General features: G+C 34.5%; 1 protein-coding gene, 1 long non-coding RNA gene and 1 pseudogene across 2 annotated transcripts; all 3 read left to right on the plus strand.

Annotated features, from left to right (window-relative positions):
* The first annotated feature begins 2611 nt into the window (after positions 1-2611).
* Positions 2612-3121, plus strand: LOC114726043 (uncharacterized). The gene is made up of 2 exons (XR_003738473.1): positions 2612-2798; positions 2909-3121. It is a non-coding gene; the product is annotated as an uncharacterized LOC114726043 (long non-coding RNA).
* Positions 3122-4952: 1831 nt separating this feature from the next.
* Positions 4953-6530, plus strand: LOC114726055 (peroxidase 10-like). Its single transcript, XM_028912627.1, has 4 exons — positions 4953-5213; positions 5318-5509; positions 5615-5777; positions 5933-6530. The coding sequence occupies exons 1-4, from the start codon at positions 4998-5000 to the stop codon at positions 6340-6342; spliced, it is 981 nt and encodes a 326-aa protein (XP_028768460.1). The 5' UTR covers positions 4953-4997; the 3' UTR covers positions 6343-6530.
* A 1076-nt stretch (positions 6531-7606) lies between these two features.
* LOC114726054 (peptidyl-prolyl cis-trans isomerase CYP40-like) lies at positions 7607-10834 on the plus strand (annotated as a pseudogene).
* Positions 10835-14615: the final 3781 nt, after the last annotated feature.

Consider the following 14615-nt stretch of genomic DNA (forward strand, 5'->3'; position numbering starts at 1 on the left):
CTTCAACGCAAACTTCACGCCTACGTAATTGCTTGCCACCTTTCTTGATTTCCGCTACGTCATTCGAAATAGTCAATATAAAGTATAAAACCTCATCTCCAGCACACCCGTCCCCACCATTGCGCCATAAAGCAGACACAAAAAGGAACTACCCAAACCCCACCATCAGTTAATGCGACATGTTTACTCTCTCTCTTGCTACAAAACCTCTCGCCCATAACCAAAATCTATTAAATCAGCAATCCCAAAAAAATTATGATGCGGAGGAGTAAGATTATACCATTTCCAAAGACTACCGACTTAAACTCACCTCTTTTCAGCTCTGATGTGTTCTTCCAGCGTTTCTCTTTCCTTCTTTATTAAATCAGCTCAACCGGTGCTCTGCTCCATCTTTATTTTCATTTCAGTTTCACTTCATTTTACCTCACTGATAAGGGCATTTCAGTCTTTTCGCCGAAAATATGAATTCCAAATTGATACCCAGTGCCCTATTTGTCATTTTGCTTATTCAGGTCCCTTATTTGTCCTTTTGGAATTGAAGTGGTATTTTATTGTCATTTTCCCTTTATTTTTTGGCTGGCACAACTCCCAATTATAGAGAAATATTCTTATATTACTCTTTTAGTCCTTAATATAGGACCTAATTGTTAAGTTGGCTGTGGTTTTAAATATAAGACCTGCTTTTCATATTTATTAATTTTTTCTAAATTATCCTTATGTATATTTTTTCAACCATAATCAAGTAGAAGAGGAAGAGAAGATATTAAGGAAGATGATTATGGTGTTTTAAGAAAAACATGTTATATTTTTTATAATTAACTAACTTACTTAACTTCTTTAATTTAATCAAATTAGTTAAGTATGTTTTATATTAATGATTGTAGGAGTATTTTTCAACCAAAGTGGTGGAGGCCCCGCACATCCCTATTATGCTTTTTTTTAAGATAAAATAATCATTTTTATTACTATTATGTTTAGTTGTACTACCTCCGATCCTAATTATAAGAGCTAGTTGACTAATTTGAGGAAATTAAAAGAATAAGTTCAATTAGTTATTTGTAATAAATAGATATTGTTTTTTTTCTAAAATATCCTTGTTAATTAAGTTTATTGGTTAGAACTACTATTATTAAAGGGACTATCTTGAGAAAGAATACATAAATATGAGAGACAAAATGTATTGGAATCTTATAATTAGGACCAAAATAAAAGTTAAACAAGGTCTTATATTAAATACCGGAAGTAGTATGATTTTTTTCATTTTATAAAATCAATCCTTTTATTAAAATATATTATTATTATTATTATTATTATTATTATTATTATTATTATTCTGAAAAAAATTAGCATTGAGAAGAGGCTTACATATACATTTATCATATTAAATTACTTTAGGTCCGGGGCGTGCTTTGTCCATAGCAATATATTAATACCACCATATAATATAAATTTTAACGGTTTAAATTTATTTTGTTGGTGATTTAGTAGCTTAATGTGTTTAGTGTTAAATGAATAATCTACAGAGATTAATATATAAACAAACGTTAGAAAAAAGACCGTGAAAATTTAATCTGTGAGGAGAATGTAGAGGCAAAAGTGGAGAGAGTCCTCTCTGAAATTAAGCTTGTTAACCATTCTGCGCTGCAGTGCACTGCACATTTCAGTAGTTAGATCAAATCTTGAACCGTTCAAATTTTGACAAAATTATTATTAAAATATAAAATTATAATAAATAAATCAGAACTGTTAAATAATTCAAAACCACAGTAAAAAATTTCAAAAAAAATAATTTGTAAATATTAAATTTAAACTGTTCAAAAGTGTTCAATAGAGAGAAAGTAGAAAAAACCTAAATGGAGAAATGAAGCAAATTCCGCTGTTTTCACGGTGATTCTTATATGAATCAGCCGTCTTTTTTCTTTTTTCTCAACAGACACTTGAATATATTTGGCAAGGAAAAAGTATGGGAGAAATATTCAGGTTGATTCTCTCTTTATCTATTTTTTGAAAGAATTATATTTGGTAGTAATAAATTATCGCTTCTACTTGCTCATAAGACAAAGTCGGTCGATGTGGAGATTCCATTAGCCGTGTAGGAATAATCGTCAGCAGAAGCACGAAAGTTGAATTTTTTTGTTTTCAATTGGGAAAATTATTTATTTATTTAATTTAGGGTTAATATAAACTTTGATCCTTTAATTTTGTTCTTATTTTGGTTTTAGTCCCTCAAATTTTTATTTAAATGTTATCTCTTATAATCAAATAAAAATTTGAATTATTTTACCCGAGTGACCTTAATCCATAATTTAAAGTTTGAGGAATCAAAGATTATATTAACTTTTTAATTTATTGAAACAATAATAACGAGGGAAAAACTCCAGTTGTGTTGCCTCTTATTCAACCAAAGCTAATTAGGGAATCATCATTTGGTCAAATCGAAGTCATTAAAACAACATTAATCTTTTTCTTCCTAAAGAATCAACCAAATCAACCAAATATACCTAAAACGCTTCCTTCCTTCTTGACGTTTCCCGTAAAAAGAAAACGTTTTTGACAGAGAGCCGACCCCCTGTAGAATGTGGTTTCACGTGCATTCCTAATTTCCTCCTATATCTCTCCCTTTCGCTTTCACTTCCATTTCATTTCATTCATACCTTCGCTTCACGAATTCTGCTGTGATAGTGAAGACAAAAAGGGAAGCTAGCCATGGAACCCCCTCCAACCCAGTCTTTTGAAGTTTCCAGCAAAGACTTCCAAGCTGGGAATGATGATCCCCAGGACAAGGCCGTCAATGAGTGGTAATTTTCTCTTCTCTCAGATCAATTTCATTTTTTTCCCTTGTTGGGACTGCATAGAGTTATTGTTTGTTTATATCTGATTGAGTTTTCTGATTTTTCTGGAGATGTAGTTGTTCTTGCTGCTATGATTGCACAGGAGGCTGCCTCGATTACTTGTTCTGTAACTTCTGTTGAACTCTTCAATGGGATTATTATGGATTCACGGGACAAGACCCAGAAAACAGGGCTGGGGACGCCTCCTTTTGTAATTATTGCATGTATTATGGGAATTTAGCAAGGGAAAAAGGTTATGCTTTTAGAGTACTTTCGAGAATTTTGAAGAATCTCTGTCTCTCTTCTTCTTCTTCTTCTCTCTCTCTCTCTCACTGCTATTTTAAATTCTTGATCCTTTTATTACCTGCTGGGCTTGAGTTTATCCAAGCTGTCTGTTTCGAAGATTTGGAATTTCAGTGAGGTTTGACATGTAATGTTTAAAGGGCAGGCTTGAGTCTCTTTCCCATGTCGGACGACGAAATTACTCCTTGTGAAGGACCGTGCGATTTGGATTGAAAGATGAAAAGGGGATAATAAAGAATATAATAACGATAATTATTGGAATGATGTTGCTGATAAATTTTTAGAAATTGACTGTATTATCAGCTCAGTGTCTCATTCCCGAAACAAACACAATCGGAATTCCTGGCCATCACAAGAACCCCATGAAAGGAATAAACTTGATATGCTATGAATATGCCAAAAAGCAATAACAAAGGATAGGATAGAGCTTCATTAGTTTCAGAGGAGCCGTGGCCAACTAATTCTCGTAGTGTAATCCAGTACAGCTCCTTCCACCTCCTTCTCTCGTGCTTTGTTTGCCTCTTTGGAAGGGTTTAAGAAATTCTCTATAAGCACGTTTATATATAAACCTAGACAAAACTCTTCTTATATACTTACTTTGTATTCGATAAATTATTATTAAAAAGCTACTTATAAGTTATTTATAAGCTATTCCAAATAGACTTATTATCTGTTCTATGACTTTTCCTACAACAAGATAAGTTTTGCTATCTTCTATAATGATTGTACACACATATTCCACCACAGAGGCACAGATTCACAGAATATGTATATTCAAATGCCATGCACTTTCGAGATATATATATATATATATATATATATATATATATATATAGTTCGCTATATGCATTCAAAAATCCACTTGTTCTGCCCCATCAGAACTCGCTAATGCTTTACCATTTCAGCAGGTCAAGCATAAACAGTAAAGTAATTTATTGATAAACACTACCTTGAGATTCATTGCACTTGCCAGTAAAGTAATTGTTTTTAATTGATAAGTTGAATAGATTAATGGAGATGGATCACGTGGTCTAACCTGTATAGTCATTAGTTAACATTAACAATGAAGCTTCAAAATGGTACTCACTCATGTCATTTTTATAATTTTTGAATTAGTCCAGTCATTTTTATAATATATAATTTGGAATTGTTTGAATATTAAATGCATTTTTATTAATTTTATTCCTAATTAATTGTATAATCTTTTTTCCTCACATTCTCTTTCATCTTTTTTACTATTTATCTTTCTTACATGCCTTTTTTAATATAAATAAAGGCGTATTTGGGAAAAAAATGTATTTCTTACTTATGGATTACTTTTAATTAATATTAATATATCCCGTAAATTACATTATAAAATAAGTTTTATATTTAAAACTAAAAAAAGTATTTATTGTCACACACATATTTAGTGCCAGTTGAATCCTTAACAATGTCATAGATAACCGAATTAGTGGGAGAAATAATAAGAAGAGGTATATTACTTCAGGTAACAAAAGTTTTAACTTAGAACGCAAGATATTCTTCATATTGAGCAGCCAAAGTCAACTTGGGATGTAATATTTAGCCTTGTAACAGTTTCTTAACAAGAGAGATATGATGCAATACATCATCTTCCCACTAAGATCAGTTGTGCATGAGGTGAGAGTGGACTTAGATACTTCTTTCTCCCCATTATCAAAGTAAATGTGGACCTGTGCCGAACTCAAGTGCTTGAGACTTACATAGTGGCTCCCCCACTCTGCATTAAACTACACTTTGCAGAAGCTGCTTTTTCTTCTATAAATTGCTTCCACTTTGCAACTTATTGTCTCACAGCACTTGTAATTCAGTTATTAGAGAAAACTCTCCTGGATTTCACTCATGGAGTGTGCCATTTACAAGCATTCTTCTCTTTTCTTGTGCTGCCTTGTGCTCCTTAGTCCTCTTGTCTTCTGTCAGCTTAATTACATGTTCTATGATTCTACTTGTCCAAACCTAACTGGTGTTGTTCGATACAATGTCTGGTCAGCCATTTCCAATGAATCCAGAATTGCAGCTTCTCTCTTGCGTCTTCATTTCCATGATTGCTTCGTCAATGTAAATAAGTTGCCTCATAAAACAAAAAAACTCTTTTTCTTTAGTCACTTTTATGATAAGTTGTCACCTTTAAAAAACACAGCTTTTTTGTTTTTCTGGTACAGGGATGTGATGGTTCTGTGCTTCTTGATGATACCAGCACGTTCACGGGTGAAAAGAATGCCCTTCCTAATAAAAATTCATTAAGAGGATTTGAAGTAATTGACACAATCAAGTCTGCTTTAGAGAAGGCATGCCCATCCACAGTGTCATGTGCTGATATAGTTACTCTAGCCGCCAGAGAAGCTGTTTACCTTGTAAGAAATATCTGATATATATACTGTGAAAATGAATTAGCTCCCTTTCTAATTTAGATACAGTACATCATATACATATTCATATCCCTGCTTTAAATTTCTCAGAGTGGAGGTCCATTTTGGCCTGTGCCTCTTGGTCGCAGAGATGGCACAACAGCAAACAAGACTGAGGCTAATAATTTGCCATCACCTTTTGAGCCCCTTCAAAACATCATTGACAAGTTCATCACTAAGGGACTTGATATTAATGATGTAGCCACCCTCTCAGGTTTGATTCTTCCATTACTTTACCTCTCCAAACTTGATATTATAGTAAGTGTGAAAGTGAAAGTGTGACTCATCTATGGCCATTTGCAAACAACCCTTTAGAAACAAACATATACATTCTGTATAAACATTCACCCTTTTTTATGGATCTTGCAGGTGCACACACCTTTGGTTTTGCTCAGTGTTTTACCTTCAAGTCAAGGCTGTTCAACTTTGGAAGCAAAGGCAAATCTGATCCGGCACTGGATTCTTCACTTCTTCAAACTCTGCAGAAACTATGCCCTAACCAGGATGATTCTGACACCAAGTTGGCTCCTTTGGATCCAGTGACCACGAACAGATTTGATAACATGTACTATAGAAACCTAGTGAACAATTCAGGATTGCTTCAGTCGGATCAGGCTCTGCTGGGTGACAACAGAACAGCTTCTTTAGTTCTCAATTATAGCAAGTATCCTTTTCTGTTCTTAAGGGACTTTGCAGTGTCCATGGAGAAGATGGGACGCATAGGTGTTCTCACTGGGCAAGAAGGTGAGGTCAGGAAGAACTGTAGGGTAGTGAATTAGCTAGCATCTGCTCGTGACATGATGCTATAAGTCTGTAATGAAGCCTTAGGAGTTGACTGCTCGTGACAATGAATCAGAATGTGAACTCATTCGAGTTCTATTGGAGTGAAATCTTACAAGTTATGTTGTGGAAGTTGCTCTTATAAGTACTTTCTTAGAAGTAAAGCTTTCTATGCTTGAAAGGTAAATTTTTTGGCTATCAATATTATCACAAGTATCAATGTCAATAATCAATAAAAATAAAATACAAAATTACAATAAACTATACTATTTACATGAAGAAAATGATACAATGAGTAAAGAGGGTCTTTTCGCCTATTATGCAAATCATACTCAAATCCCCTGGAAGTTAGGACCACTTGGTAAAGCACCTCTTAGTAGTAAGTGAAATTCAACAAACTTATTTATGTTAAAAAAATTTTTATTTAGAATTGTTGAATAATTTTTTTAAAATTAAATTAGTATACTTTGTTTTTACCTTGAATTAGTGTATTTAATTTTGAGGAATAAAAATTATACAGATGTTTAATTATTTCAATGTTAGATATTCAGATTGATATGTTTCATAAAATAGTTTTACATAATTTTTCTTGACTTAATTCTCGTAACTTCTCTATTAAACAATTTGGTTTTGTTAGACAAAAATTAAAGGAAAAATTAGGGATAAATTTCTCATTACAAATTTAATTAGCAAATGGTCTCCAGAATGATTGATTGCATGAGAGAAGATTAGTTACACACAAAAAAAGATAAGTTGCATACAAAAAAGGATGTTTTGCATAAGACTATTTGGATATAAGGAAATAGTCTACACATAGAAAAAATAACTTGCACATAAGAGAATTTTATTTGCACAGAAAAATTATTACACACAAGGGAAAATAAATTATATACAAAGGAAGTTAAGTTACATAAATAGAAGTTAAGTTACAAAAAGTTTTTAGATCCTATTTGCCAATTAAATTTTCAATGTGACATTTATCTCCAATTTTTCCTAAACTAAATGAATTTTAAAATTTAAAAACAAGCATTAAAATGCTCATTCTTAGATAAAAAAATATAAAATGAATAATAAAATCACAGAATTAATAAATCATGGATAATACGTTGGCCAAAAAAATCATAAAAAATATATCTTTTTTTTAAAATTGAGAATAATATATCTTAAAAAGCAAATTTCTCTCTCCCTTTAATAACAAGAATAAAACAAAGGGAATAAAACAAAAAGGGCGGGATTAAATGGTGGAGCTGTAAGCGCAGAGTAGAAGTAGCACACGACCCTAGTCGTCGCGGCACGCATAGAAAGGTGAAAGGGAAAGACGTTCAAACCAAGAAGTGGGGTTAGGGTTCGCAGTGTTCATACTTCCTTCATATTCATCAGTGAAAGAGAAGTGATCAAAGGAAAATGGTGAACCCAAGATGCTATCTGGACATAAGCATTGGAGGAGAGTTAGAGGGTAGGATTGTGGTCGAGCTCTTCAAAGACGTCGTCCCCAAGACTGCCGAGAATTTCAGGGCTCTTTGTACTGGTGAGAAGGGTGTCGGTCCCAACACCGATGTTCCCCTGCATTACAAGGTCTTTTCTCTCACACTTTGCTTTTGTTGTATTTTTTTCCCGTCTTTCTCTCATCTTCTCTTCCGCCTTCTCATTGAGGACAAATAAATTTGTTTGCAATTTTTATTTTTTTAGACACTTTGATACAACCATCAGGCCTTTCTGGCGTCTATTTTGGTTTCGCTCAACTTGCGAATTTTCTATTCAAGAATGTTGTGAACTGCATTTCGTTTAGTGTGTAAATTTCGTACTAGTTTAGTTTACTCTACCTCTCCACTAGATAAGGCATGTTGGTGCTTTATTCTTCATTCTTTAGTCAAGACTTCAAAGTTCTATATTCTTGATTCGGCTTTTGAATATTCACTGTAGGGAGTCCGTTTTCATCGTGTCATTAAAGGTTTCATGGTGCAAGGCGGAGATATCTCAGCTGGCGATGGCACTGGAGGAGAATCCATTTATGGCTTGAAATTCGAGGATGAGAATTTTGAGTTGAAACATGAGAGGAAAGGGATGCTGTCTATGGCTAATGCTGGTCCCAACACCAATGGATCACAATTTTTCATTACCACCACTCGGACTCCTCATTTGGATGGAAAGCACGTGGTGTTCGGAAAGGTGATAAAAGGAATGGGTGTTGTGCGTTCTATCGAGCATGTTACCACTGGGGAAGGTGACTGTCCCACCCGAGATGTCATCGTTGCTGATTGTGGGGAAATAGCTGAAGGGGATGATGATGGAACCATAAACTTCTTTAAAGATGGCGATACTTATCCTGATTGGCCAGCTGACCTAAGTGTGAAGCCAGATGAAATTTCTTGGTGGATCGAGGCTGTTGATTCTATCAAAAGTCTGGGGAATGAACTGTACAAGGTACAATGTTGTCACCTGTCTCTGCATGATATTCTTCGATTTGTCCTCACGATTTCCCTTCCTGTTCCTTTCCTTACAGTTCTAGTCTTAAATCATTATATTTATTCGTAAGAATTGGAAGATGCAGAGGCTGTCTTTCGTTTAATAATCAAGTGTTGCTATATCATTTTCAACATGCAGAAGCAAGATTTTAAGTCTGCTCTTCGCAAGTATCGCAAAGCTTTGCGCTATTTGGATGTCTGCTGGGAAAAGGACGACATTGATGAAGGTCAACCTGATACTTTGGCATATGCTACTTGTTCTGTGCTGAATTATATGCTGAGTGCTATTTAGCTCTGTTAGTATCTCACAGATCTTTTATTTCTGAATTCCCAGAGAAGAGCACTGCTTTAAGGAAGACAAAATCTCAAATTTTTACCAACAGTTCTGTAAGTACCATCTTGTAAAACTGTGACTGGATCATACCTCTATCATTATTTATTGAGACCCTTTTAATTACAAAATAATATTTTTACTTTTTGAAAATATTCCTGGTCCCCTGGAGTGCATTCTAAAGCAAGAAGTGAATTAACAGCTTGAGCTATGTTATGACCAAGTATTTGTCCGGTTGGGCCCAGTATATTGAAATTTTAGCATCTTGAAAGATGAAAGATTGCAAATGTGCAATGGAATGTCCATCTTCATTTCCTTCCTAGGAGCAAATAAAACGTAAAAAAATTGTATGCAAAAAGTACCAAAGCATTAGAAATAAAATGAACTGCAAATCTTGATGGTATCCTTGTTTTCTTGTCTTTGATATGTTTTCTCTATGTTAGCCATAGCTTTGTGAATGATTATTTCATTTATGACATGTAAGCATTCTGCTCAAAAACAATCTGTAAAGAATAATGCGAGAAGTTATAATATGGGTGTAATCATGGAAGGCTCTCTTAATTACTTGCCCACCCAGAATCAGCATGGAAGCTTTAAATTTAATTTGTGGCTGTAATTTATGTAACATTTTTATTTTTCTTATTTTCCTTTGTATTTCACTTTAACTGAAGACTTATGTCCTGTGGTTTAATTTTATAGGCTTGTAACTTGAAATTAGGCGATCCAAAAGGAGCATTGCTGGATTCAGATTTTGCATTGCATGATGGAGATAACGCAAAGGCCTGTTCCGCAAAGGCCAGGTTGATCTCTTCCGATGTGGATAGTTGATGATGATGATGATGAAATTACACGATACTGACTAATAATTTGTGTAATCTATGTGTGACCTGTTTTACTCTCTTGCTCCACTTTTTTCGTGGATTATGCTGACTTCGATTTGTAGTATGACCTTCCTACACCAGTAGGTTCAGAGCCTGGAGTCTCTCTCTCTCTCTCTCTCAAATTTTTGTGCTTTTTATGAATTGTTGAACATCTTATACAGCCAAGTAATTGTCAAGTTCATAATTCCTGGATTCTCTGCTGAACCAGTCTCATTAATGACCTGGAATTTGTCATTTGTACTTTTCAGGCATGCATGGAATTAAATGACCTGGATGCTGCTGTTGAAAGCTTAAAAAAAGCATTAGAGCTGGAGCCGAATGATGGTAGGCGGTGGTTGTTTGAGTTCTTCATATTATTTTATCTGTTGAGGGTTGTGTAGGTTTTATATATAGAGTTGAGTTTTATAAGCAGCATTATATCATAAAGCAAAGTAAACAGATAGTGGTTAACAAATCGGTAGACCATGACTCTTGGATATTTAAATGTTGCAACACGAACCACGTCTGTGGTATGTCTGGTAAATTTGACTTCGACCCCTTCTCTGTTCTTCAGGAGGAATTAAGAAAGAGCTTGCAGCTGCAAGGAAAAAGGTCAGTCATTATATTTTTTGATTTCCTTTACTGTTTATTCTTGTTCGATACAATTTCAGCTTACTGACATCGGGTTAATGTTTACTTCGGTTACAGATTGCTGTTAGACGTTACCAAGAGAAAGAGCTTATTCCAGAATGTTCGCATAGAGTCCTTGGAGTTGTGGCCCCTGCTGCTGCGGTATTGCGTAAAACAACATGGGGATGGCTGTCAGATCACCTGATCAAATTTTCTCATTTTCCTTTGCGGCCCTAAATAGTCTTTTAAATCATCAGGTATAGTGTTAATTAGTACTATTGATGGGATAATGTTTCGCTTCTGTCAATTTTCTTTGCTTAGGATTCGAACTTGCATGCCTTGATGGCTTGATGTGCCTCGTATATTTTCTGATGGAATGTGTTCCCATCTCAGGTATCAGACAGCAAATCAGCCAAGCCCAACTTTCATGGATTCTGTTTTTGGTGTTGAGTTTGTTAAAAATTAGTACGAGGTGATCCGCTGTCTGTAACTTGAATGCTGGTTCATGTAATGAGGAGACAAATATATGCTAAAATTTCAGAGCGCTTGTTCCTGAAATTTCGATATTGCTTTTGCCTCCGGTGTTGATTGAGTGTCAAGGCTCTTGCGGCCGTTTGGTGACAACAATTTTCAAAAACAAAATATAAAAGAACACAACTCATTACATCAAGGATTTGGATCTCCTCCATTGAAACTCCAACTCCCTTGATAAGCATCGAGAGAAACCACCATCAAATAAGGACCCTATGAAAACTTAAAGAAACCCCCCCCCCCACACCCACAAAAAAAAAAAAAAAAAGCTCACAATATGTGTGTAGATCGTTGGCCTAGGGAGAAATTTGCTGTGAAAATTTTTATTCAGAGTCCCTGAGCACTTAGAAGCTTTTGAGGGTACAATTTAATCTAAAAACTTAAAATCGCATTAGTGTTGTCTTTTATTGTTAAAAATGTTGCCAGTTAATATCCATTATTTGCGCCTAAAAAGATTTCTGATAACCTAGTGAGGGAAAACTTTCGGAACATTGTTGAAAGCCACCGGCTTTTGCGGCAAGTCATTCATGGTGAGGCTGTAAGGTCATTTGCGGTGTGGTTTTAATTTGAAACCATGGTTTGGGTTTTTGGGTTTTTTTTCAAACCATGATTTTAAAGAAAAACTATGGTTTGAAGAAAAAACATCCAAACACTATATATTTTTTCAAAATCACTTTTCAATTTGAAACTATGGTTTATATAAAACAACCAAACACTATAATTTTTTCCAAAATCACTTTTCATTTGGAAACCATGGTTTTCATAAAGTGGATTTTTTTTTCCATTTGAAAGTATAAAACCATGATTTGAGATAAATATATATACACATATCAATTACTACTTTTGATCCTTAACATAGAGAGTTAGAAAACTAATTTGTAAATATAAGAAAATTAGTTAAATTATTTATTTATAATAAATATGTGTTGCATTTTCCAAAACACCTATTAACGATGTGCATTAGGATTATTATTTGATGTAACATTTAACATGTGCAAACTAACATGAGGACTACTTTGAAAAAAATGGATAAATGTATGAGACAAGATAGATTGATATCTTATATTCAAAATCAAATGGAATACCCAGTTAGCTCTTATACTAAGGACCGGAGATAATATTAATTATATTTTTTCATATATAATTTATTATTTACAAATTTATTATTTCAAACATATAAATTAAAATCTATCATTTATCTAATTATCATATTAGTTTATGTCCTTTTTAGTAATTTGTATACAAAAAAAGATTTTGATAACAATTATCCAAATATTCTCACTTTATTAAAATCATTTTTTTTCAAAATCTATTCTTCCAAAATCTATTCATAGAATCTATTTTTTCAAAAAGCTATTCTTCAGAAACTATTCGCGAAACCATGTTTTTTTGAGTTTATCCAAACACCCTAAGGTGTTTGGGATGAAGCCAAACCATGGTTTTGGAGAATAGCTTCTGGAGAATACTCCAAACCATGGTTTCAGAAACACTTTTTCGCAAAACGAGACAAACTCCATAATTACTTTGTAAACCGTAAAAGCATTTTTGAAACCATATTATTCCATAAGTGTTTGGATAAAAACCAAATCATGGTTCAGAAGTGCTTTTACGGATTACGAAGTAAATATGTGGAGAAGGTTATCTCATTTTACGAAAAAAAATGCTTGGAAAACAACCGCAGTTGAGAATACCAAATAGAAAAAGTGGCTTTATCCGAAACCATGGTTTTGGGGGGAAAACCATGGTTTCTCCAAAATCATGGTTTGAGATATTTAATAGGGTGTTTGGCAAATTTTTTCCAAACTATGGTTTGGGCCAAACACCCCTTACACTCGATTGTTGCTCTGTTCACCATTTACGTGGTTAAAGCTTTTGGCGCTCTAAGCTAAGTACGCTTCTTGACTTTCGCGCCCCGCTCTCTCCCTCCCTTGAGGATTCTTTCCATGGCGGATCCCTTTTCTAGGTCTGTCCTCCTTTCTCCCTTAACCTTTTCCGTCTTTGAGCATTCTTTATTTCTTTGCTTTTTCTTCCCCCTGCGATTCTCTTCAACATTTTCATGGTGTGATGCCCTTGAATTGTATTTCTTTTCTGTTAACTCAAGTTTTCTTTGTTCTCGTCTGCTGCAAATTATAATTTTACAATTTTCTAGTACAATTTTATTTTGAAATTTGCTTCCCTTCCATATCTTTCTTCTTTCTCTAGTCTCATTCTAATTAATATGGCGATGCTGGTTATAGCTTTGATCATCCGGATTATGCTGAGATCGTTGTAATACGTCATGGTGAAACAGCATGGAACGCTGATGGAAGAATTCAGGGTACTTTTCTCGGCGGGTGGAGTCTGACGTGATTAAGTAAAACAGTGATGATATTTGATACCAATTATAGATGAATTATAAAAGTTTTCACAGCAAATCAAATTGTAGGTTGGGCTTATTTCTGCTGTTGTATTTGATGCACACATGTCTCTAACCACTATGATAAGCTTATCTAATAGATGTTTAAGCGAAAGTGGCATAAGCCACCCGCTGTAGGTCTCAATATGATAAGCTTATCTTAATAGATGCTTTAAAGCGAAAGTGGCATAAGCCACCCCTGTAGGTCTCTTTGGCCTTTATGGATGTCAATGATTTCTTAATCTTCTTATCTGTTTGCAAAAGCATATGCTTTGCTACCCTATAATCACAATCACTTTGTTATCGGCAAGACGGCAACTGTTATTCATAGCTTACCATATTTACTTCTTTCCCTTTTGTGGTATTTTCTACCTTCCGTGCATTCGCCTCTCTTATAGCTTTCTTGGCCATTCTTTCCTATATTGATAGCCCCCTTCATATAAGCTCATACATGTATGTGATCAGGGACATCTGGATGTTGAGTTAAATGAAGTTGGAAGAGCGCAAGCAGCTTCAGTAAGTTGCTTTTGTTGCACAACTTTACTCTCTTTACAGACTCTCCGTTTTTTTTTTTTTTTCCAAAGTCTATTTATGCCTCAACGACTAATGCCAATATTTTGGGTGGAGGTGGCTGAAAGACTAACTAGGGAACCCAAGGTCTCTGTTGTATATTCTGACTTGCAACGAGCTTATGAGACAGCACAGATGATTGCAACCAAATGTGGAGGGCTAGAGGTTTGAACCCGGACTAACATTCTTCACGTTTCATTTCATATTTTGTGCCCTAGAATAATAGTTCAGTCTTGATTTCCATTGCAGACTATGCTTAGTGCTCACAGTCATTCAGTTCATTTGATATATTCGTATTCTCACGGTCTTGCTATTTATTATTAGCCGGACTACGCGGGGAAGAACCTTACTGTTTTGTGGAAGTTATGACATAATAATGAAAAGCTTATTTTTTTAATTAGAAGGATAGCCACTAACAGTCTGAAATTATAACGGGATCGAATCCCCAACCTCTCACTTAGAGGGGAACTTTCATGCCATTAACTTACAA

The sequence above is a fragment of the Neltuma alba genome, unplaced genomic scaffold (assembly GCF_004799145.2).
Source record: "Neltuma alba isolate B1F8T4 unplaced genomic scaffold, ASM479914v2 tig00012328_pilon, whole genome shotgun sequence".
Taxonomy (NCBI): Eukaryota; Viridiplantae; Streptophyta; class Magnoliopsida; order Fabales; family Fabaceae; genus Neltuma; species Neltuma alba.